Raw genomic sequence first — 25,164 nt, 5'->3', positions numbered from 1 at the left:
GAAGAATTTAGGTAGCAATCAACAGCAAAAAGAATCAACTCAAAAGCTCTTACAGAAAAAAACTGAAAATTCTTTTCGTGAGTAGAAAGTTTCTGTCTTTTCCAGCATGACCAAACGATCATCCCCAAGACTAATCATAACGATTTTGCTTGGCACAAACGTAAAAAGAAACACAAAAAACACAATCATAACAGAATGATGAAAGTGTGGAAAACACAAAATAGAAAGAAACCTATTACAATAACATGATCATCTCATACATCATACATGCAACATCACAATTTTGGCCATATCACATCACATGTCAAACCCTGCAAAAGCAAGTTAGACGTCCTCTAATTGTTGTTGCAAGTTTTACGTGGCTGATTTGGGTTTCTAGCAAGAACGCCATCTTACCTACGTGACAGCCACAACGATGATATGTCAAAGCTATTTACCCTTCGTAAGGACCCTTTTCATCAAATCCAATCCGACTAGAGTGGGAGAGACAGACACCCGCTAGCCACCTTTATGCATGGTGTGCATGTCTGTCGGTTGAACCAGCCTCATGTAAGCGTACGTGTAAGGTCGGTCTGGGCCGCTTCATCCCACAATACCGTCGGAAAAGAATAAGACTAGTAGCGGCAAGCAATTGACAAATCATCGCCCACAACCTTTTGTGTTCTACTCGTGCATAGAATCTACGTATAGAAAACCTGACTCGGATGCCACTGTTGGGTAACGTAGCATAAATTCAAATTTTTTCCTACGCATATTCAGATCTTCCTATGGAGAGACCAGCAACGAGAGAGGGATGAGTGCATCTTCATACCTTTGAAGATCTCTAAGCGGAAGCGTTGCTAGAACGCGGTTGATGGAGTCGTACTCGCGGCGATTCAAATCACGGTGTGATTCCGATCTAGTGCCGAACCACGGCACCTCCGCGTTCAACACACGTGCAGCCCGGTGACGTCTCCCGCACCTTGATCCAGCAAGGAGGAGGGAGAGGTTGGGGAAGATCTCCGGCAGCACGATGGCGTGGTGTCTATGGAGAGACGAGGTCTCCCGGCAGGGCTTCGCCAAGCACCGGCACAGAGGAGGAGAAAGAAGAGCAGGGCTGCACCGAGGGAGAGGGAAAACTATGTGTCAAACAGCCCCGAAACCCCCACTATATATAAGAGAGGGAGGGGCTGCGCCCCCTTGAGGGTTTCCCTCTCCTGGGAGGGGCGGCAGCCCTAGATGGGGAGGAGGTGCGGCGGCCAGGAGGGGAGGAGGGGTGGCGCACCCCTCTGGTGGGCCTTAGGCCCACCTGCGCTAGGGTTCCCCCCCTCTCCTCTCTACTTGCGCCATGGGCTGAGTGTAGGGGGCGCACCAGCCCACCTAGGGGTTGGTTCCCTCCCGCACTTGGCCCATCTAGCCTCCCGGGGTGGTGCCCCCTTCCGGTGGACCCCCGGGGCCACTTCCAGTGGTCCCGGTATGTTACCGGCGACGCCCGAAACACTTCCGGTGTCCAAAACCATCCGTCCTATATATCAATCTTTACCTTCGGACCATTCAGGAGCTCCTCGTGACGTCCGAGATCTCATCCGGGACTCCGAACAACTTTCGATAACCTCGTATAACAATTCCCTATAACCCTAGCGTCATCGAACCTTAAGTGTGTAGACCTACGGGTTCGGGAGACACGCAGACATGACCGAGACACCTCTGCGGCCAATAACCATCAGCGGGGTCTGGATATCCATGGTGGCTCCCACTTGCTCCATGATGATCTCATCGGATGAACCACTATGTCAAGGATTCATTCAATCCCGTATACAATTCCCTTTGTCTGTCGGTGTAGAACTTGCCCGAGATTCGATCGTCGGTATACCTATACCTTGTTCAATCTCGTTACCGGTAAGTCTCTTTACTCGTTCCGTAGCACGTCATCGTGTGACTAACTCCTTAGTCACATTGAGCTCATGATGATGTTCTACCGAGTGGGCCCAGAGATACCTCTCCGTCACACGGAGTGACAAATCCCGATCTTGATTCGTACCAACCCAACAGACACTTTCGGAGGTACCCGTAGTGCACCTTTATAGTCACCCGGTTACGTTGTGACATTTGATACACCCAAAGCACTCCTACGGTATCCGGGAGTTGCACAATCTCACGGTCAAAGGAAAAGACACTTGACATTAGAAAAGCTTTAGCATACGAACAATACGATCTACTGCTATGCTTAGGATTGGGTCTTGTCCATCACATCATTCTCCCAATGATGTGATCCCGTTATCAATGACATCTAATGCCCATGATCAGGAAACCATGATCATCTATTGATCAACGAGCTAGCCAACTAGAAGCTTGCTAGGGACACATTGTGATCTATTTATTCACACATGTATTACTGTTTCGTGTTAATACAATTATAGCATGAACAATAGACGATTATCATGAACAAGGAAATATGATAATAACCATTTTATTATTGCCTCTAGGGCATATTTCCAACAAGATCATCACCCCAATCATGATTATTTCAATAAGTAGTGGTCATAGCAAAACTAGCATCCTCGAGCTTAGGGTTTTGCATGTTTTTAGCATGATTGTCACTAATAGAATTTATAGTGAAACCATTGCAATCATGCTTTTCATCCAAGGAGCCCTCGTGAATCACTTCATGAATTTCTTCATCACGATTTTTAGATTCACGCCTCTCAAGCAAAACTCCATAGAAAAAGTCAAGTGTACTCAACTTACTAGCAATTGGATCAACATAATTGGATCTCTTAAAGAGATTAGCAAGTGGGTGAGGATCCATATCACTAGATTTTAAGCAAGCAAAGATGCAAGCATATTGAAGGCACATAGCACACGAGCAAAGGAAAGGCAAACAAAAAAGGCAAACGAAGAAAAGGGCAAATGTGAAGTGGGGGAGAGGAAAACGAGAGGCAACTGGCAAAAAAAGTAAATGCAAGAGATGAGTTTGTGAGACCTACTTGGATAGATCTCTCCTTCCCCGGCAATGGCGCCAGAAATACTTCTGCTACTGCAACAAAAGACCTTCCAACGGCGCCAGAAACGTGCTACGGCACCAGGAATCTTTCTGCTACGGCTACGCCTTAAGGGACTTCCTAGGCAAATATGCAAAGGATTTCCCCCGTGGCCTTGGAGCATTGCGTTGGTGTTCCCTCGAAGAGGAAAGGGTGATGTAGCGCAGCGGTGGTAAGTATTTCCCTCAGTTTGAGAACCAAGGTATCGATCCAGTGAAGGAGTATCTCAAGTGCCTACACAAACACAAAAAGCTTGCTCCCAACGCTATGAAGGGGTTGTCAATCCCTTATAGATTGTTCGCCAAGTGAGAACTGGAAGCAACAAAGTAACAAAGCAAAGTAAAAGCGAAAGTGAAAATGATAGATGTGAATAGACCCGGGGGTCGTAGTGTTTACTAGTGGCTTCTCTCATGAAAGCAAGTAGACGGTGGGTGAACGAATTACTGTCGAGCAATTGATAGAACCGCGCAAAGTCGTGACGTCATCTATGGCAATGATTATATCTATAGGCATCACGTCCAAAATAAGTAGACCGATACTTTCTGCATCTACTACTATTAGTCCACACGTCGACCGCTATCCAGCATGCATCTAGTGTATTAAGTCCAAAAGAACAGAGTAACGCTTTAAGCAAGAAGACATGATGTAGATGGACAATCTCATATCTACGACAAAGCCCACCTTGTTACCCTTGATGGCAACTACACGATGTGTGCCTTGCTGCCCCTACTGTCACTGGGAAAGGTCACCACACGGTAAGAAACCAAAACCAAGTACTTCTCCCATTGCAAGAATCATAGATCTAGTTGGCCAAACAAAACCTAAGACTCGGAGAGACTTACTTGGATATCAAATCATGCATATAAGAAATCAGCAAAGACTCAAATATATATCATAGATAATCTGATCACAAAACCACAATTCATCGGATCTCGACAAACACACCGCCAAAGAGGATTACATCGGATAGATCTCCATGAAGATCATGGAGAACTTTGTATTGAAGATCCAAGAGAGAGAATAAGCCATCTAGCTACTAACTACGGACCCGTAGGTCTGAAGTGAACTACTCACGAGTCATTGGAGGGGCGATGATGTTGATGTAGAAGCCCTCCAACTCCAAAGTCCCCTCCGGCAGGGCACCGTGAAGGGTCTCCAGATGAGATCTCGCGGAAACGGAAGCTTGCGGCGACGGAAAAGTATTTTCGTGGATCCCCTCATTTTTTTCTGTATTTTAGGGAATATATAGGCGAAGGAGCTAGGTCAGGGGACGCCAAGGAGGCCACAAGCCTGCTGGCCGCCGCCCCCTGGTGGCGGATAGGGGGCTTGTGGGCCCCCTGTAGCCCTGCTGGCTTGGCCCTCAAGCCTCCTGATCTTCTGCTGTTCGGGAAAAAATTATTTCGGGGATTTTATTCCGTTTGGACTCCGTTCCAAAATCAGATCTGAAAAGAGCCAAAAACACAGAAAAAACAGGAAGTGGCACTTGGCACTCAATTAATAAGTTAGCCCAAAAAAGATATAAAAGGTACAAAAAACATCCAAAGATGACAAGATAACATCATGAAACCATAAAAAATTATAGATACATTTGAGACGTATCACTAGACAGGGGGGCGGCTTGTGGGGTTGGGGTGGTCCTCGGAAAATCCATGGCCGGCCGTGCCGACGGCGACACCTGCGGGCGTCGTTCCCCTTCCTAGAAGCGTCGGTATGGACTGCCCCCCCTCCACTTCCCCTTCCTCCAGGTCTTCGGGGCGAAAGCCCTAACTCTGTTGGGTGGTGATGACGCTTCCAGTGTTGTTCCCTTCTTGAAGGCGCTACCTTTGGAGCCTTGTGGTTGGTTGGTGGCACCAGCGGTGTGGCCCTCTTCATCCTGGCATGATGCTCACCCTCTTCTGGTGCTGGATGTGTGCAGCAGCCTTGTTCTGCACAAGAGCCTTCGATGACTCATGGGGATGCGCTGACCCTCTCTATGTGGCCATCTTCGACGGCGTCCACCCCACCTGGCGACAGTGTGGCGCCTTTGATCGAGACGAGGAGGTAGTGGCCTCCTTCGAAGTTGGGTGTTGAAATCGATGTGCGGGGTCCGTAGGTGCATGGCGACGGCATGCCCCGCTGATGTCGGTCCCTCTCTCCTTTGTGCCTGCGCATTCTTGCTCCTGGTGCTACATTCTCGGTCGAGGACCTCGGCATCTTCGGCTTCACCCTTCATTGATTATCTTCAGTTGTCGTGGTGTGTGAGGCTTAGTTTCATGTTGTCCATCGTTTTTGTATCTTTCGTCGTGTATTTTTTTTTCTTTTTTGCCTGAGGGCGTGTGCTTGTAATCCTGGCCGGATGATGGCTTTGTTAATGTTGGGGAACGTCGCATGGGAAACAAAATTTTTCCTACGCGCACGAAGACCCATCATGGTGATGTCCATCTACGAGAGGGGATATTCGATCTACGTACCCTTGTAGATCGCACAGCAGAAGCGTTAAGAAACGCGGTTGATGTAGTGGAACGTCCTCACGTCCCTCGATCCGCCCCGCGAACCGTCCCGCGATCCGTCCCACGATCTAGTACCGAACGGACGGCACCTCTGCGTTCAGCACACGTACAGCTCGACGATGATCTCGGCCTTCTTGATCCAGCAAGAGAGACGGAGAGGTAGATGAGTTCTCCGGCAGCGTGACGGCGCTCCGGAGGTTGGTGGTGATCTAATCTCAGCAGGGCTCCGCCCGAGCTCTGCAGAAACGCGATCTAGAGGTAAAACCGTGGAGGCATGTGGTCGGGCTCTCGTGGCAAAGTTGTCTCCAATCAGCCCTAAAACCTCCGTATATATAGGGGGAAGAGGGGAAGCCTTGCCTTGGGGTCCAAGGACCCTCAAGGGGGTCGCCCGAGCCAAGGGGGGGAGTCCTCCCCTTCCAAATCGAATCCAACTAGGTTTGGAAGGAGGAGTCATTCCCCTTTTTCCCACCTCCTCTTTTTCTTCTTCTTTTCTCTTTGATTATGCGCCTTCTTGGGCTGTCCCACCAGCCCACTAAGGGCTGGTGCGCCACCCCCAAGGCCTATGGGCTTCCCCGGGGTGGATTGCCCCCCCCCCCCCCCCCCCGGTGAACACCCGGAACCCATTCGTCATTCCCGGTACATTCCCGGTAACTCCGAAAACCTTCCGGTAATCAAATGAGGTCATCCTATATATCAATCTTCGTTTCTGGACCATTCCGGAAACCCTCGTGACGTCCGTGATCTCATCCGGGACTCCGAACAACATTCGGTAACCAACCATATAACTCAAATACGCATAAAACAACGTCGAACCTTAAGTGTGCAGACCCTGCGGGTTCGAGAACTATGTAGACATGACCCGAGTGACTCCTCGGTCAATATCCAATAGCGGGACCTGGATGCCCATATTGGATCCCACATATTCTACGAAGATCTTATCGTTTGAACCTCAGTGCCAAGGATTCATATAATCCCGTATGTCATTCCCTTTGTCCTTCGATATGTTACTTGCCCGAGATTCGATCGTCAGTATCCGCATACCTATTTCAATCTCGTTTACCGGCAAGTCTCTTTACTCATTCCGTAATACAAGATCCCGCAACTTACACTAAGTCACATTGCTTGCAAGGCTTGTGTGTGATGTTGTATTACCGAGTGGGTCCCGAGATACCTCTCCGTCACATGGAGTGACAAATCCCAGTCTCGATCCATACTAACTCAACGAACACCTTCGGAGATACCTGTAGAGCATCTTTATAGTCACCCAGTTACGTTGCGACGTTTGATACACACAAAGCATTCCTCCGGTGTGAGTGAGTTATATGATCTCATGGTCATAGGAACAAATACTTGACACACAGAAAACAGTAGCAACGAAATGACACGATCAACATGCTACGTCTATTAGTTTGGGCCTAGTCCATCACATGATTCTCTTAATGATGTGATCCCGTTATCAAGTGACAACACTTGCCTATGGTCAGGAAACCTTGACCATCTTTGATCAACGAGCTAGTCAACTAGAGGCTTATTAGGGACAGTGTTTTGTCTATGTATCCACACATGCACTGAGTTTCCAATCAATACAATTATAGCATGGATAATAAGCGATTATCATGAACGAAGAAATATAATAATAACTAATTTATTATTGCCTCTAGGGCATATTTTCAACAGTTAACTCAAAGTCGGGCTAGGCTCGAGCCTCGTCTCGGGCTCGGTTGATGCCTTTTCTCTAAAAAATATGCATGGTCTTCATCTATTTTTTCTTCTCGAGTCGGATACTTTGTTGTTAGCGTTAGATGGTCCCCTCTCGTATTATGCTCGGACTATGTCCGAACATGAGAATAAACATATACGGGAAGAATTTACGAGTCGGAGTTGAAGATGCCTTAATGGTAAATACTCCCACCGTAAACTAATATAAAAGCATTTATAACATTACTTTATTAGTAATCTAAACACTCTTGTATTGGTTTACAGAGGGAGTATGCATGTTCGTTCGTTTGTAGATCGATTCAATAGGTTTCGTCACATCGGCTTGTCATCCATGCTGTCGTGGTGCTGGCACGTTTGTCTGAATTCAGCAGCTTGCCAACGAGCCATATGTCACCTCGTCCTGGCTGTTGCCCATCGCTACAAAGCGCTAGACAATCGGGTGGGCAGTGCTCAAATTAACTTCTCCGGATGGGTGGGAAACCCAGTCTGAACGACAGTGCTTCAACTAAATCATAAAATTTAACCTTGGGGTCTTGTTTGATACTAATGTATTTTAGGAATTAGTGAAGATTATCCCGATCAAATCCCTAAATCCATATATATCCCATAATACCATTTGGTTCTAGTATATTGACATGTTTCATCCTCACATTTCTCCATAAATCCCCAAATTCTAGTGCATTTTTCTCAATACACAATACATTACCCCTATCTAGTGGATTGAGGATAAATGGGGATTTGAAGTGATTGGGTCAAGGTTGGGGTTTCATCAAATTCCTGTGGGGATTATCCCCACCAATCTTCTTAAAAACCCTAATACCAAACAAGGCCTGAGGGAAAAATAAATCCCGAGGGGTTCTGAGGGGTACAGGCGGGACATCGACCCTTTTTTTTATATATAATCTTGTGAACCAAAAGTCTATTTTTCATTTTTTGCATATTCGTGTTTCTTGTGACGAGGGTTTTAAAATAAGATTTTAGATACATTTTAAAATAAGTATCCTCCAATTTTCCATTTGGGTAATAGCTGACTTTTAAAACTTGTGCACATAGGCTATCAGGTTTAGAAATTAATCTCCAGGCTTGTCGAGCTAATAATGCTTGGTTAACGCGACGAAAGTCTTGGAAACCAGCCCCACCATTGTTCTTCGGTTGCTGAAGCTCATCCCAAGCGCGCCAATGCACTTTTCTCCGACCATCAACAGAACCCCAATAGAAGCATGTCACCATTTCAGTGAGTTCGTCACATACCGAGAAAGGCTATTTAAACACTCTCATAATGTATGTCAGCAATGCTTGAGCTATAGGCTTGATGAGTGTTTCCCTAAACATCTGTGCGAGATAACCATCACCCCATTTGGTGAGACGTTTTGTCAAGCTCATTTGAATTTTTTGAAATTTCCCTTTGGACATGCGACCATGAGGAGTGGGGAGTCCCAAATACTTTCCATCAAATACCAAGCTAGTAACATTTGGAACCTCTCTAACTTTCTCTTGTACTATAAAAGGACATGATTTTCGAAAAATAATTGAGCACCTATTAAAATTCAAGCTTTGACCAATGTCATTACCATAAACATCCGGTGCATGTTTTACCTTTTCATCTTGAACACGAGATGCCTCAACAAATAGCATAGTATCATCAGCGAACAAAAGATGTGAAATACCCATAGCTCTTCTGCATACCTTGATGGGAGTACTGTCACTAACAGAAACACCATGCTTGAGAATTGCAGATGATCTATCATCCACAAAAAGAAACAAGAACAAAGAGAGAGAGGGTAGCCTTACCGAAAGTCCACGTGACGGTGCAAATGAACCCAAGAGGGCTCTATTTAATTTGACAGAAATACCTCACCAACGTGACATAAAACATTAACCTCTCGTCAAAAGTAGTGAAAAAAGGAGGACATGCTAAAGGTATGGTGACTGAATTCAAATTTTGGGCAAGTCACTTCTTTTAACCGACCAGCTAAGTACTCACTCCGTAAGAAATATAAAAGCGTTTTGAAGTAATTTTGAAGAGTTTGAATATCAAGGTTTTTAAAACCAGAAGTAATTTATTTTTGTATGAACACACTGGCCGTTGTGGCATTAGAATATTTTTTCTCTTTTTCCAAGGATGCGAATACGAGTACACTCTTTCTGATGATGCGTGCGTTCACGTGCAGCGGCGAAAGGAACAATTGTCCGCCAGACTAGATCGAGTAATAAATACTCCTAGTATCCCCGAAAACAAAAAGAAAGGGAAAAAATATTGCCTATAGGTGTGGGTGCTTTGTAACTCGCCCACTCACCGTTCATGCGTGTTTAAACGAATCTTGACAGTTTTTGATAAATTTTATGTTATGTAGGAAGGAATGGTGTGTGAACGTCTATCAGTTTACTCACACATCTGTTTCACGCACGCAAATCCCGCGGCTGCCAACACTACGTGTGGTGGAACTGACGTCGCGCCCACACACCCTCACGTCTGTTAGTTGCCATGTTTTTTCAATGTTACATGACAACCGAATGGAACTGCCGTCGCACGCCCATACACCTGTCAGTTGCCATGTCTTTTCCATTACATGGCAACAGAATGAAACTGCCGTCGTGCGCCCACACGCCTGTCAGTTGTCATGTCTTTTTCAGCGTTACATGACAACTCGGTGCAACTGCCGTCGCGCGTCAACACGTCTGTCAGTTGTCATGTCTTTCTAGTGTTACATGACAATGCAGTTGTTCAAATATAACGACTGCAGTTGAGCAACCATGGTAATTATAATTGTTCAGACATGACAACTACAATTAATCAAACAATTGACACGGTTCAGCAACCATGACAACTGTCATGCCCAAGGCACACGGGACCGCGAGGTGACAGGTCGAACGCACGGGCTGCGAGGCAGGAGTCCGGACGTGTGGACGTTAACTGTTTGTCCAGGCGTAGACGTACAGTCTATTTCTCTTGCACACCATACGAGACGTGTATCAAGACTCCTATAACATCTACTCCCTCTATAAACTAATATAAAAGCGTTTATAGATAACTAAAATAGTGATCTAAACCTCTTTATATTAGGTTACAGAGCGAGTACACGTATGGGCAATATGAAGGAAGACCCAAAGAAAATGTTTTCTTGGCAAGAGGAAAAAGAAAAACCCACCCGCAACTCTCCTTCTTCCTCTGTACGCCGTGTCTATAAATGCCGCCTCGTCCCGTCTGCAACCCCGAAACCGTCCCCTCCGCAGTGGAAAATCGCACCAACACCAACACGCCCCCTACCCTCTCCCCTCTCCCACCGCCGCCCCCCCAAATCCCACCTACTCCTCACCGTCACCGCATCCCTCCGGCCCCCCACGCGGCACGGGCGCGCGGACACGCAGCGCCGACGAGGTGGATCGGGGAAGAAGGACCGCGCACACGTAGCAGGAGACGGGCGGGCACGGGACGGACGGGACCGAGTTCGTTCCTTCCTTCTTTCATCCGTGCGCTGCCGCTGCTGCTGCGGCTACTGCTGCATTTAGACGGGGGAAAATCCACCGAATCTCCCCCGTCACCCGCCTCGTCCGGCGAGCCGGAAGAGGCCAAAAAACCCTCCTTTGTTCCCATCTGCGCCCGCCGCCCGCCGCCTGAGCTCTCCCGCGAGCGGCCGCGCCCGCCCCCACCACCCCCTGCCACCGCAACCGCACCGTGGCCGGGTGGGAGGCCCCCGATGCCTTTTAAACCCCTCGCCGCCCCCCTCCCCCTCCTCCTGACGCCCCCGATCCCCCCCACCCCCACCCAATGCCGCGCCTCCGCCACCACACCCTCCCCCTCACGGAGGCCGCCGCCGCCGCCGCGCACGCCGCGCTGCTCGCCCTCGCGCTCCTCCTCCTGCTCCTCCGCGGCGCCCGCGCCCTCGCCTCGCGCTGCGCCTCCTGCCTCAAGCCGCCCCGCCCCCCCGCCGTCGATGGGGCCCTCGCCGACGCGCCCCTCGCCGCCTCCTCGGGCGTGTGGTTCAGGGCCGCCCTCGCCTGCTGCGGCTACGCCCTGCTGGCGCAGCTCGCCGCGCTGAGCTACGAGGCCGCGGTCGCGGCGCCGCCCGTCGAGGCCGAGGCGCTGCTGCTGCCGGCCGTGCAGGCGCTGGCTTGGGCGGCCCTGCTGGCGCTCGCGCTGCGGGCGCGCGCCGGCGGCCGCGGCAGGTTCCCGGCGCTCGTGCGGGTCTGGTGGGTGCTCGCCTTCGCGCTCTCCGTCGCCATCGCCTTCGAAGACTCCAGGCGCCTCATGGGCGGCGCCGACCATGATGTGGACTACGCGCACATGGTCGCCAACTTCGCGTCGCTGCCGGCCCTCGGCTTCCTCTGCTTGGTTGGTGTCATGGGTTCCAGCGGTGTCGAGTTGGAGTTTAGTGATGATGACACCGGTGTCCATGAGCCCCTGTTGCTCGGCGGCCAGCGCAGAGATGCCGAGGAGGAGCCCGGCTGCCTCCGGGTGACTCCCTACGGGGATGCCGGGATTCTCAGCCTCGCAACGCTCTCATGGCTCAGCCCGTTGCTCTCGGTTGGGGCCAAGAGGCCGCTGGAGCTGGCTGACATACCCTTGCTGGCTCACAAGGATCGTGCCAAGTTCTGCTACAAGGCCATGAGCAGTCACTATGAGCGCCAGCGGATCGAGTGCCCTGACAAGGAGCCATCGCTGGCATGGGCAATACTCAAGTCCTTCTGGCGGGAGGCGGCCATCAACGGCTGCTTCGCCGCGGTGAACACCGTCGTGTCCTATGTCGGCCCCTACCTGATCAGCTACTTTGTGGACTACCTCAGTGGCAAAATTGCATTCCCCCATGAAGGTTACATCCTTGCCTCCGTATTTTTCGTATCAAAGCTGATTGAGACGCTCACTGCTCGCCAGTGGTACCTGGGCGTGGACGTCATGGGGATCCATGTCAAGTCCGGCCTGACGGCCATGGTGTACAGGAAGGGCCTCAGGCTGTCGAATGCCTCAAAGCAGAGCCATACGAGCGGTGAGATTGTGAATTACATGGCCGTTGATGTGCAGCGGGTGGGGGACTATGCATGGTACTTTCATGACATATGGATGCTTCCACTGCAGATCATCCTTGCGCTCGCCATCCTTTACAAGAATGTCGGGATCGCCACCGTTTCGACATTGATAGCCACTGCGCTGTCGATTGCTGCCTCGGTTCCTGTGGCGAAGCTGCAGGAGCACTACCAAGATAAGCTAATGGCAGCAAAGGATGAGCGTATGCGCAAGACTGCAGAGTGCTTGAAGAGTATGAGAATTCTCAAGTTGCAGGCGTGGGAGGACCGGTACAGGATAATGCTTGAAGAGATGAGGAACGTTGAATGCAGGTGGCTCAAGTGGGCTTTGTATTCACAGGCCGCAGTTACGTTTGTTTTCTGGAGCTCGCCAATCTTTGTCTCGGTCATAACTTTCGGCACCTGTATATTGCTTGGTGGCGAGCTCACTGCCGGAGGTGTTCTCTCTGCTTTAGCAACTTTTAGGATCCTTCAAGAGCCTCTGAGGAATTTCCCTGATCTCATCTCCATGATAGCTCAGACGAGGGTGTCTTTGGACAGGTTGTCTCACTTCTTGCGGCAAGAAGAGCTGCCGGATGATGCAACAATAAGTGTTCCACAGGGCAGTACAGACAAGGCAATCGATATCAGGGATGGCAATTTCTCTTGGAACCCATCTTGCTCAACCCCTACACTCTATGGTATACAACTTAGTGTGGTAAGAGGCATGAGAGTAGCAGTCTGTGGTGTGATTGGTTCTGGCAAATCAAGTCTATTGTCCTCTATACTTGGGGAGATACCCAGGCTGTCTGGCCAAGTAAGTACATGCATAAAAGAAAAGAGTTGATGCTAACTTGAATGACGGCTTAATTACATTTTCCTTCTGCTCCTTATCCAGGTTAGGGTCAGTGGTACAGCAGCATATGTTTCTCAGACTGCCTGGATTCAGTCTGGAAATATTGAGGAGAACGTTCTTTTCGGCACTCCAATGGACAGACCGCGTTATAAGAGAGTACTCGAGGCTTGCTCCCTGAAGAAAGATCTTCAGTTGCTCCAGTATGGAGATCAGACCATCATTGGCGACAGAGGCATTAATTTGAGTGGAGGTCAGAAACAGAGAGTGCAGCTTGCGAGAGCACTGTACCAAGATGCTGATATTTATTTGCTTGATGACCCCTTCAGTGCTGTTGATGCTCATACTGGAAGTGATCTATTTAAGGTCGGTGCCGATGTTGCCTTTTATCCTATTTTTTTAAAGGTGCTTCTGTTTCATAACATGTCTGGGTTTTGCGCTGCAGGACTATATATTGGGGGCACTAGCTAGCAAAACAGTAATTTATGTAACCCATCAAGTCGAGTTCCTACCAGCTGCTGACTTGATATTGGTAATAACATTTTTCTCACAATCTAAGCACTACATTTTAGTGGCTAATGTACATGGATATGCTGTTTCAAATTTCTATCAGCCTATTAAGTTGTTCAATTCGACGTGTTTGTTTCTTGATGACAATAACAAATCAGATTCTTCATGAAACTTCTACTCATTAGACTGTTCATAGATTAATGGGCCCTTGATCACTCATTTGTGCTTTTTTTAATCATGACACAGGTTCTTAAGGATGGTCGTATCACCCAAGCTGGAAAATATGATGATCTTCTCCAAGCTGGAACCGATTTCAATGCTCTGGTTTCTGCTCATAATGAAGCTATCGAGACCATGGATTTTGGCGAAGATTCTGATGGAGATATTGCTCCTTCTGTTCCTAACAAAAGATTGATACCAAGTGTTAGCAATATCGATAACCTGAAAAATAAAGTATCTGAAAATGGGAAGTCATCTAATACACGTGGAATTAAGGACAAAAAAAAGAGTGAAGAACGTAAGAAGAAGCGTACTGTTCAGGAAGAGGAGAGGGAGCGAGGAAGAGTTAGCTTAAATGTTTATTTGACATACATGGGGGAAGCCTACAAAGGTTCACTGATACCGCTCATTGTCTTGGCGCAAACCCTGTTCCAAGTTCTTCAGATTGCCAGTAACTGGTGGATGGCATGGGCAAACCCACAAACAGAAGGAGATACACCTAAGACAAGTAGCGTGGTCCTTCTTGTTGTTTATATGTGCCTTGCTTTTGGGAGTTCATTGTTTGTGTTTGTGAGAAGCCTTCTTGTAGCTACATTTGGTTTAGCAGCTGCTCAGAAATTATTTATAAAAATGCTAAGGTGTGTGTTTCGGGCGCCAATGTCATTCTTCGATACTACACCATCTGGACGGATTCTGAATCGAGTAAGTTTAGATCATGCTCTTGCTCCTAATTTCTATTTGACACCCGTGTGCTGCTTTTCTAATTTGCTCCTAAACTTCTTCAATCATACTTCATATCAGGTTTCTGTAGATCAAAGTGTTGTGGACCTTGATATAGCATTCAGGCTAGGGGGATTTGCATCAACAACAATCCAACTCCTTGGAATCGTTGCTGTCATGAGCAAAGTCACATGGCAAGTTCTGTTTCTTATAGTTCCTATGGCTATGGCATGCATGTGGATGCAGGTAAATTGCTAAACTTTCAGGTTTCTTTTGGTGCTGAAATTAACCTGCGATCCTTAATTTCTTCAATGGAGATCGTGATGCAAATAAAGTACTCCCTCCGTCTGAAAATAAGTGTCGCACATTTAGTACTAAATTAGTACAAATTTTGCACTAGATCAACGACACTTATTTTGGGACGGAGGGAGTAGATAGCAAGGGTAGCTACACCTAAATGAATTGATAAAAGAACTATGTACACACAAATTTGGCTGCCTCTGTCAGTTAACTAGCCAGTTAACCAGAAAACAGATGCATATGCTCAACATGAAAATATTGAAACCTGTGAAGTAAGCTCATTCTCAAAGCACGAGGCCTGTATTGAAACTTGCTACCATGAACTTGCAGAGATATTACATTGCTTCATCAAGGGAGCTGACTAGGATTTTGAGTGTTCAGAAGTCTCCTGTGATCCATTTGTTTAGCGAGTCAATTGCTGGTGCTGCTACCATCAGAGGATTTGGCCAGGAGAAAAGATTCATGAAAAGAAATCTTTACCTCCTTGATTGTTTTGCTCGGCCTTTGTTTTCCAGCCTTGCGGCTATTGAATGGCTCTGCCTGCGAATGGAATTGCTCTCGACTTTTGTGTTTGCTTTCTGCATGGCAATACTTGTGAGCTTTCCTCCTGGAACGATTGAACCAAGTATGTCTTATCTGCTGCCTCACATGCCCTTCTTTTTTGCATTTTATGATCTTGCTTTACCCAACAGTTCATTTGTTTGGCGCACTACAAAGCTTGCATATTTTTTCAATAAAATATGCTTCTCAATCTGAACAAGCTTTCCAATTGATAGGCATGGCTGGGCTTGCTGTCACATATGGACTCAACTTAAATGCTCGGATGTCAAGGTGGATATTGAGCTTCTGTAAATTAGAGAACAGAATCATCTCTGTTGAGCGTATTTATCAGTATTGCAAGATTCCTAGTGAAGCACCACTGATTATAGAGAATTGCCGCCCCCCGTCCTCATGGCCTGAGAATGGAAACATTGAATTGATTGATCTCAAGGTATACTTAGTCCATAGCCATTTATTTATGACTATCAATTTGCTCTTTGCTACTGTATATATAATTGTTAAAGTATATATAATATAGCCGTGTACCTTTTTGTATTTATTCCAATATATAAGGGGTTTCCTGCATATAGTCCACCACCTGTACATGTATATATATCGGCCTATGGCCTCACATGGGAATACAAGTTGCATATTCCTAACATGGTATCGGAGCTAAGGTCTTGAGTTCAAGTCCTGGCTTTCGCAATTTATTAAAAATTGCTGGTAGCCCCCCTTTGTGTCCACGGCTATATTATATATAGTTTAACATTAATCACCAGAAGTATATACTCTATTTCTTCGTCTAAGCTGAACACACTTCAGTTTTATTTGCGGCATCTTATTGTGCTTTTGCTAAATATCATAGGTCCGCTACAAGGATGACCTGCCCTTCGTTCTACACGGAGTCAGTTGTATTTTTCCTGGAGGGAAAAAGATTGGGATTGTAGGACGAACTGGAAGCGGCAAATCTACTCTCATTCAGGCTCTTTTCCGTCTAATTGAACCAGCAGGAGGGAAAATTATCATTGACGACATTGATGTTTCTGCGATCGGCCTTCATGATCTGCGGTCACGGTTGAGCATCATCCCTCAGGACCCTACATTGTTCGAGGGTACTATCAGAATGAATCTTGACCCTCTTGAAGAGCGTTCTGATCAAGAAATTTGGGAGGTACGCCATGGTCACTTTTATGCTGTCCTCATGTTAAATGTGCCATGATCTTTATGGAAGAGAACTCTTTTCTTTCAGGCACTAGAGAAGTGCCAGCTAGGAGAGGTCATTCGTTCGAAGGAAGAAAAACTGGACAGTCCAGGTTTGTTTTACTTTTGAATAGCCAAACACTTCTTCAAAGAGTAAGAATCACATTTTGTAATGCAATTTTTTTCCTGGATATTTGTGGTGCCATTGCAGTACTGGAGAATGGGGATAACTGGAGTGTGGGACAGCGCCAGCTTATTGCACTTGGCAGGGCGCTGCTTAAGCAGGCAAGAATTTTGGTGCTTGATGAGGCGACGGCATCAGTTGACACAGCTACAGATAATCTTATCCAGAAGATTATTCGCAGTGAATTCAGGGATTGCACTGTCTGTACAATTGCACACAGGATCCCAACGGTCATCGACAGCGACCTAGTCATGGTGCTTAGCGACGGTACATGCTCCTTGACATGATTAACCAAGTCGACTTTTCGGTCCTTATTTAGATCATCATGTGTTTGTTTCCCATTGCTCTTATATTGAATTATTTCAATTTCCGAGTGATGCTCCTAGCCAAGCAGTAAAAATCTGTGACTCATTTCGTCTTGTTTATTTTCAGGTAAAATAGCGGAGTTCGACACACCACAGAGGCTTCTGGAGGACAAGTCGTCCATGTTCATGCAGCTAGTATCTGAGTACTCCACCAGGGCGAGCTGTATATAGAGAGAGAGGCTTAGCTTAAATCCCCCACCGAGAATAGAGGCTGGGAGGTAAGGTAGCCGATTCTGCCAGTCTACTCACACCATACAAGTAAGTAGCGACACCATAGGGCGACGCGAGACAGGAGGATAGAGCAGGTATATGAACGGAAAGAAGCGCTGGGCGCGTTCCCTGACCTGAATAACCATGGATTCTACGACGAGGGAACGCGGCAGGCAGTTGAAGATCGAATACCACGGGAGGAGTCTGCGGCATTAACCGAAGCTCTGAAGCTTTTGTATGTATAACACTCTGTACTGCTTCTCCCTTGCGTGATGGCAAAATGGACAGAAATAACGTGGGTAATAAAGGGGGAAATTTTGCTTTTATGTTTTGGGGTCAGATTGGCGTGCTTGATCACTGTGTCAGTTCCTGTGTTGCGAACTGTTGAAATGCTTAGCTTGGAAATATGACACATGGATATATATGTATGGGTTCTGCTTGTTTGGTACACAGAAATCGACGATATTTCTTTTTAAAAAAAAAGGAGGATTAACCCCGGCCTCTGTATCTGGACGATGCATGCAATCATTTTATTAATTATTCATAAAGACCTCATAAGTAGTACATCAGTTTGTTCGAAGACATCATCTTAGCAACAACTATCGCTACTCCTAATACCAAACAGACGTCGCACCAAAGCTTAACATCTAAAGCCGGAGGCCCCAACTGAGTCACATACTGGGTTTAGGGTACAAACCGGTCCGACGCACTCTCATGTGTCGTCGCGCCATCTTCCATCAATCCGTCTTCAGAGAAGAAACTAACACACCGACTTCCTAGACCTCTCTGCCATCGACGCCACCATGACGCCAGAGAGCTTTTACCTCCTGCACGAGTCCATCTCCACGCATCAGACATCGAGTCTTCGCTGCGCCACGCTGTCGAGATCCACCGCCATCAATGAGTAAGATGAAGCACCGCTCCACCAAAAAAGCCGTCCACTGGTCCCTCAAGCCCGTGTACACCTCCAAGAATGACGTCTCTAAAAGGAAAACGACACCTATGCGCCGCCGTCATTTGATCTACTGATCTAGAGTTTCCCCCGGAGGTAGCGGATAGAGGTCTTAAGCTTTTCCACGGCGATGCCCCCAAGAAGGTGACGAGATAGAAGAGTGCCGCCATCGCCGGACTTAGCAAGAAGCCAAGAACAAGGATTTCTCCCGGATTCGCTCGACTAATCTCCGTCTCACATCGTGCGCACATGCGACCACCGATCTCCGCCACCGCAGAGCAACCTAGCCACTCAGGCCAGATCAGATCTGACCAAAGGGCCAACTACGCCTGCAGCTGACCAGCCAACCAAGTCCCTTCATGCCGTCGCTGATCCGAGGAGATGCAGCGCCACGGCCAGATGCATCAGTTGCATCTGCCGTCGCTCGTCGTCGGGAGCGAGCCACCGCCGCACCAGGAGCAAGCCACTCGGATCTGGGGACGCATATCCGCGCGTCTGGATGCCCCGCGCCACCCACGCGCGCGAGAAGGAGAGACTCCTCCGCCACCGCCGTCATTCGCCCGGGCTTAGCCCAGCGGTTTCCTCCAGCGGCGGCAGAGGGGAGGGGTGGGATGGGGAGAGACCGGCGGCTAGGGTTGGAGCTTCTCGGCTGCCCGCGCAGGGGGCAGCGGAGGGAGCGTGGGTTGAATATTTCCTGGATCTCTCAAGTCTCCACTGAAATCGACGATATCAGTAAGTACACCCTCACTTACTCTGCTGTCAATTATAGCAGCAAAGCTTTATCACTTTATCCGGCATGTCAAGTCATATTCAACATGCGCAACAAAGGACGTGTGTGATTGTCCGCATTAGATCAAACGAGGACAACGGGTGAAGAAATTTCCTTCCTTCCTTCTCTCTAATCTGCATAATGATGCTTTTGTTCGAGACAGATTCTACACGAAAAAGATGTGCATCGATGTTACAGTTTTATTTTTGGGATCGGTTGTAGTCTAGTCGATAGTAAATGCTTGATTTTGTGTTCACGTTTGGATCTATTTTGCATGAATTTTGTTAAATTTGTCGCGTACGGTCGATCGTTTGAAATGTTCTTTGATCGGCAACTTCATCATACAATTCCACATGACATTCGTGTTGCAAGTTATTTGTTTTGATGATCCTACTGCATTGACGTCGCAATTACGCGTACACTGTATTTCTCGTCCTCTGTCCTCTATCTCAATGCCCTCCTATTCGTCCATTTCGACGCCAGCGCCGTTCTTCTTGACCTCCTTGTCCGCATCCTACTACATTGGAGTCGTCTCTGGTGTTGGTCATCTTGACCTCCTCTTTCTTGTTAGGCATCACGTGTGTGTCAAATAAACCGAAACGATTCTGCATCTACTACTATTACTCCACGCAACGATCGACTCTTGTCTGTATCTAGAGTATTAAGTTCATGAAGAATAGAGTAACGCATTAGGTAAGATGACATGATGTAGAAGGATAAGCTCAGTCAATATGATGAAAACCTCATCTTTTTATCCTTGATGGTAACAATGCAATACGTACCTCGCTACCCCTACTTTGTCACTGGGTGAGGATAGACAAGATTGAACCCAAAACTAAGTACTTCTTTAAATGCAAGAATTACCAATCTAGTTGACCAAACCAAACTAATAACTCGAAGAGACTTGCTAAGATATGAAATCATGCATATAAGATTAGAGAGAAGACATCACATAGCTACTGGTCATGGATTCATGGTCCAAGAAGGTCTACTCACGACACGTCCGGGAAGCGTCCATGATGGTGGAGAAGCTCCCGGAGGTCAATCCCCCCTCCGGCAGGGTGCCGGGAAGAGGTCTTCTAGCGCTCCCGATCTCGGAAGCGCTGTGGCGGCGGAACGGTGGATAAATCCTCGATTCTGAATATCTCTGTAGGGTTTTCCGTCCGAGGGGTAAATATAGGCCAAAGGAGGGCGCAAGTGGGTGGACCCTCCACCCAGGCGACCTGGTGGTGCGACCAGGAGGGGGCCGTGCCAGGTGGCCGCCTGGGTGAGGCCTGGCTCCCCTTTGGCTCACCTTGGTGCTTCTTGAAGCTTCCGTCACGCTGATTTTTATATATTTTTCTTGAAATTTTGGGGCTCTGAAAATTGGGGTAAAGTCCCTGCAATTAAAAGATATCAGCAGACAGAAACTGTCACTGGGTGCAGTGAGTTAGTAGGTTAGTCCAAATAGGTGTAAAAAAAATATAAAAATATAGCAAAACATATAACAAGTCGTCCAAAAGAGCATGGAACAAACAGAAATTATAGATACGTTTGGGAAGTATCACATGAGAGGCGGCGGGGCCTCGAGTCCCAAGTGGGCTGGTCCTTCTTCCATGTCCTACACTTTCTCGCCGATGACCGCACCTTCACTTTAGTGGTCTTATCGCCGCCGTTCATGAAGACGACGAGATGGACTTGACAAACACTAGAAGGGAACAATAAGAACATGGAGAACGGGCGCCGCCGTAGGCTAGGTTTAGATCCGGTGATTTTTTAATAGAAAATGTCAAAAATGTACTCCCGATTATAAGAAAACCAAGGTTTAGATCTGGTGATTTTTAATAAAGGCAAAAATGTACTCCCGTTTATAACAAAACCCTTCGGATTGCATGTAATTCGTCCGGTCCGTTCAACTTTGTTTTGAAATGTAAGCAGGTTGGATGGTCGACTTCCGCATTAGTATCTGCCGACTGGTCCATCAATCGGTGGACAAATACGGTGTCCCATTAGTATTTGCGGACTGATCCATCAATTTGTCTACAGATATGGTGTCCTGTTTGGGGATCAGCGTTAAAGATGAGGTACGGTCGGTAATAAAGGGAGGAATTTTGCTTTTTCGTTTTGGCGTCAGATTGAAGTCTTTGTTTTTGCATGGTAATACGTGTCTCATTAATAGAATAAGTCTAAATTAAAAGACACGTAAACACCGACCTTACAAGGCTGAAAAGATAGGATAATCCTACGCAAAATACCATCGCCTGCCCCTCTTCTTCGACACCATCAAAGTGGCCACCAAAGGAAAAGAAGGCAGATCACCTCTTTACCTGAGCTCAACACGACTCCATGGCTAGTTTGCAGTTTTACGGGCTTTGAAAGTAGTTTGTCAGAAGCAAAACCATTACCGTTAAAAGAATCAGACTGGGACAACATGTGCTCGACACACTATCGAACTCTAAATCTGACATCCCCGCACGACGACGACGTCGGAGAAGAAAACCAGAACTGTCAACCATCAACCACAAACCCAATACAAAATGCACCATCTTTCAGCTGTCACTTGCATAGACAACTGTCTACGCGTACTCCTCGACGACAAAACCTCCCTGCTCCACCATGACGTCGGAGACAACGCCACAACAACGTCAGATTGGAGTCTTTGACAGCTCCAATGTCACGCGTCAAACTGTAGTGTACTTAGCATGAAAATGTGATACAGTGGATATATGTAGGTTCTGGTTCAGTTCATTCTTCTCACTTCATCGTAAGGAGAACTGCTTGGGGAGATGCTAAATGCTGGGATGTAGAAACTGGAGAAAGCCAAGAGCGACACTGTTGGCAGACATTGTGAGCTAAAAATACCCAGCATTAAAAGTCCTCTTGCATAGCTTTATCATTATCATACATACCATGATACCAATCAACCTTCTCATCACATACAATGTACATAAAGAAGCAACAGAGATAGACAATCAAGGTGACACAACCTAGCATCGCTCATCACCATCCCAGTTATCTTTCTCCTTTGGTCCGGTCGGGCCTTCCTCCTCGTACAGCTCCGCCGGAAGACTGTCGAATATGGCCTCCGCTGTGAACCGTAGGAAGAACGGCAGGAAGCTAAGTACCGTGTCCACCTCTGACCGCGAGTTGTATGTCACCGTCGGGCCCCACTCCCTCATGTACTGCAGCCAGCACGGTTCCACCACGGTGTCCCCCAGGTACTCCGCAGAGATAATCTTATACCTCGTGCTAGAATCAATTGATAGGTCACTCCGTGCGACATCGTTTCTTAGCCCAACGCCGAGGTTTTCAGAACCCTGCAGGTAGCAGCCAGGGTGTGCATAGCTTGCGTGCCCATTTCTTGACGAATACACGATCGCCTTGTTTCCTGAGATGAACTCCAGATCGCAAGCATCCACCCATCCTCCCCCGCTGTGCTCTGAGTAGTAGACAGATGAGAGCTCTCCAGAGAAGTTACTTATGCGGAGGGTGAAGTGCTCCCAATCTCCGGTATGCCTGCCAACCTTCTGCAAAGCAAAGCTTGCAAGTCCAACCTTTATGGTCGCTGGCCCGTTGAAAGGGCAGAACACCCACATCGCAATGTCGGTGAAGGTCCCTCCATGAGCCGGTTTAACATGAGCATAGAGCTCAGCACTCTTCAAATTACCAACTTTGACAAACTCACACATATCATCATGGGGGAGGTCAATCCAGTACTCACCATCATTCGTCCCACCAGCAGGCAGGTTTGAGCCACCGGCAAGTATTGGATCTCCCATTTTCATATCTTTCTTGTTCAGCGTAGCTCCATTCTCAAAGAACCAAGAAACTGATGACGGCAAGTATTTCTCTTGTGGGTGGAAGAAAACAGTTGGGCCATAGTGCTTGATTAGTGCATGAATCTGTTCTAGATCAGGCATGGCTCTCAAATTCGGGTCACAGTTCTTCAAGCAGGGAATGCCTGATTTCTGACTGTTAACTGAATTTGTTTTGCAGAAGAATGTACCAACAGGTATACCTCGTCCTGCCGTCCCTCGGTGGCAAGGCCTTGTCTTCCAAACTTGGCATGTACGGTCCAAATTAATGACTGACCTAAAGTTTTCACATGGATCCGTGAGGTCGTGTCGCACACACCGGACCGCCTCCAGCGAGGGCTTCTTTGGTCCTTTAGTAACCACATAGCCAAGGGCTTCATAACCCTTTGGGGGTGATGGCAACCAGAAGCACCCGCATTCACTATTGTCATCTTCATACACGCCTGCATTAGTCCAAACGAGGGTGTAATCTAATGGTTTCTCAAGAGCGGGCCTGCTATTGATTAACTGGCAGCTAGCCGCTTCGCTTGCAACAAGAAGAGAACCCTGTAAAAGCCGGCCATTTTCTTGGGCATAGTGGCCAAGGCAGTGGAAACCATCAGGAACCTCTTCCGGCTCATAGAACATAGCTCCAGAGTAGCTCCATATATTCCTGAATTGCGTAATATTTGCAATATCAAGTTCTCCTATGCATATCACACCCTTTGCGAAGTCCCGTCCTGTAAAGTAGGTGCTAGACAAAGTTACTATAAGGTTCAAGTGTTTCATGAAAGCAAATAAATTTGGCAAAACAATAACTATTCATTTGAGAAATAAAGACATCGTTTTGCACATGCAATAATTATATTTTACTAAAGAAAAAAAAGGGAAACAGCAAAAATACCGACTTTGAGTGGCATGTGCAAACTTAAGCTACAGATTTTGCTTCTTAAATGAGCCACTTACATTTATAAGATCACATATCACTCCAGCCCCACAAGGATACCTTTGAGCCAAGGGTTAATACCTTCTAAAATGAGATGCCTTCCAAATAAAGCAAAGCGATCCTAGCTACGCCATTCAGGGGCAAGTAACAGGAGGGAGCCACTACGGCAAGAAATTCCCTTCAGGGAATCCATCTTTTATATACTCGTATTTATTTATCACACTGTTGATTCAAGAAAATGTACCAGGAAGTGAAATCTGCATAGCATCGTAGCACAGAAATTAAACTAATCCGGCTAAATTGTATTATTATCATCATATTAAACTCCCCTTTTGGGAGGAAATAAACAACAGAACAGTCAATGATGATAATAATTGAACAAGAAAGTACTTATACAGTACTAATCAACAAATTAAGTAGTAGGGACGCGTACTGAGTGAGTATGACTTCTAACCATGAAACTACATCAGGCCAATCATCAACCAATGATTATAAGAAACCATCCGCGAACTGATTGGAGAACCAGTTGCCCAATACAAGAAACGAACAAACAAGGGAGAAAAGGGCTACAGAGTACAGACCTTGCGGCCACGCGGGCAAGGGCGCCGGCAGCTGGAACGGCTCCGGCAGCCGGACCGCGGCATCCCCCCCGGCGCCGAACAGGTCGCCGCAGCAGAAGCAGCTCCACCCGCCCATCGCCGACCGACTCCTGCCTGCCTTTGCTCTTCTCTTCTGCTCCTACTATTATAGGTCAGCCGGCGTCTGGATCCGCACGCTCGAACTCCGGTCAAAGGGGAGCGGCTCGGCCATTAGATGGCTAGGACAAATCGCCGGGCCGGCGGGGTTGATGGCGACACCGGGGAGGGCTCGGATCCAGTCAGGCTCGGACGGGACGGCGGATTTTGTTTTGTTATTAATTAGGAGAAAAGAAAAACAAAGGTCGTCGCTTTCGGCGTTGGAAAATCAGAACATGTTTTGGGCTTGCCCTTGCCGTGCACGCACACACCTGGTTTTGGGCCGTGCGATTTGGAGTCGAGATGTTGATGCGAGAGACATGATAAACAAATGCGTAAATAGATGTTGATAAATAAAAAATATTACTAAAAAATATTATGATTGCTCTCGATTTATATTTTAAAAACAATAACTCATATAAACAAAAAATATTGCTTAAAAATATTAGGATTGCTCTCGTTTTATATTTTAAGAACAATAACTCATATGAAGCATTTGATAAAATATGCGCAAAAAATGTGTAACATGACCTGCATATAACTGCTCTAAAGTATATACCGTTTATGTCCATAACAAAAATTAGTGAAACAATGTGTAAATTACTGCACACATTATAATTTATGATCACATGCATGACTTTGATAATGTGTCATGTTTAC

At 47.2% G+C, this 25,164-nt stretch overlaps 2 protein-coding genes across 3 annotated transcripts; one reads left to right on the top strand and one right to left on the bottom strand.

Annotated features, from left to right (window-relative positions):
- Window positions 1-11,398: 11,398 nt before the first annotated feature.
- Window positions 11,399-17,656, top strand: LOC123449859 (ABC transporter C family member 13). Of its 2 annotated transcripts, XM_045127212.1 has the most exons (12): window positions 12,097-12,213; window positions 12,303-13,046; window positions 13,128-13,448; window positions 13,528-13,614; window positions 13,839-14,513; window positions 14,613-14,777; window positions 15,162-15,456; window positions 15,608-15,822; window positions 16,237-16,542; window positions 16,621-16,684; window positions 16,783-17,022; window positions 17,188-17,656. In XM_045127212.1, exons 1-12 carry the CDS (start codon window positions 12,187-12,189, stop codon window positions 17,289-17,291), a joined length of 3,243 nt encoding a protein of 1,080 aa, XP_044983147.1. In that variant the 5' UTR covers window positions 12,097-12,186; the 3' UTR covers window positions 17,292-17,656. The 2 variants fall into 2 exon arrangements, with proteins under 2 accessions (XP_044983146.1, XP_044983147.1); XM_045127211.1 differs by having other exon boundaries at window positions 11,399-13,046.
- Window positions 17,657-21,889: 4,233 nt separating this feature from the next.
- LOC123449858 lies at window positions 21,890-24,694 on the bottom strand. Its single transcript, XM_045127210.1, has 2 exons — window positions 24,352-24,694; window positions 21,890-23,564 (listed from the first exon to the last, which is right to left on the bottom strand). The coding sequence occupies exons 1-2, from the start codon at window positions 24,464-24,466 to the stop codon at window positions 22,018-22,020; spliced, it is 1,662 nt and encodes a 553-aa protein (XP_044983145.1). The 5' UTR covers window positions 24,467-24,694; the 3' UTR covers window positions 21,890-22,017.
- Between the last annotated feature and the right edge of the window lie 470 nt (window positions 24,695-25,164).

Source organism: Hordeum vulgare, chromosome 4H (genome assembly GCF_904849725.1).
Source record: "Hordeum vulgare subsp. vulgare chromosome 4H, MorexV3_pseudomolecules_assembly, whole genome shotgun sequence".
Taxonomy (NCBI): Eukaryota; Viridiplantae; Streptophyta; class Magnoliopsida; order Poales; family Poaceae; genus Hordeum; species Hordeum vulgare.
This window is presented reverse-complemented; position numbering and strand designations above follow the sequence as displayed.

Excerpts from the sequence above, each read along its gene's own strand:
- LOC123449859 (XM_045127211.1), top strand. The coding sequence starts at position 11,478 with ATGGGCGGCGCCGACCATGATGTGGACTACGCGCACATGGTCGCCAAC. Across the intron at positions 13,047-13,127 it reads TACCCAGGCTGTCTGGCCAA|GTTAGGGTCAGTGGTACAGC; the intron begins GTAAGTACATGC and ends CTCCTTATCCAG. Across the intron at positions 15,823-16,236 it reads TTGAATTGATTGATCTCAAG|GTCCGCTACAAGGATGACCT; the intron begins GTATACTTAGTC and ends TAAATATCATAG.
- LOC123449858 (XM_045127210.1), bottom strand. The coding sequence starts at position 24,466 with ATGGGCGGGTGGAGCTGCTTCTGCTGCGGCGACCTGTTCGGCGCCGGG. Across the intron at positions 23,565-24,351 it reads CTTGCCCGCGTGGCCGCAAG|GACGGGACTTCGCAAAGGGT; the intron begins GTCTGTACTCTG and ends CCTACTTTACAG.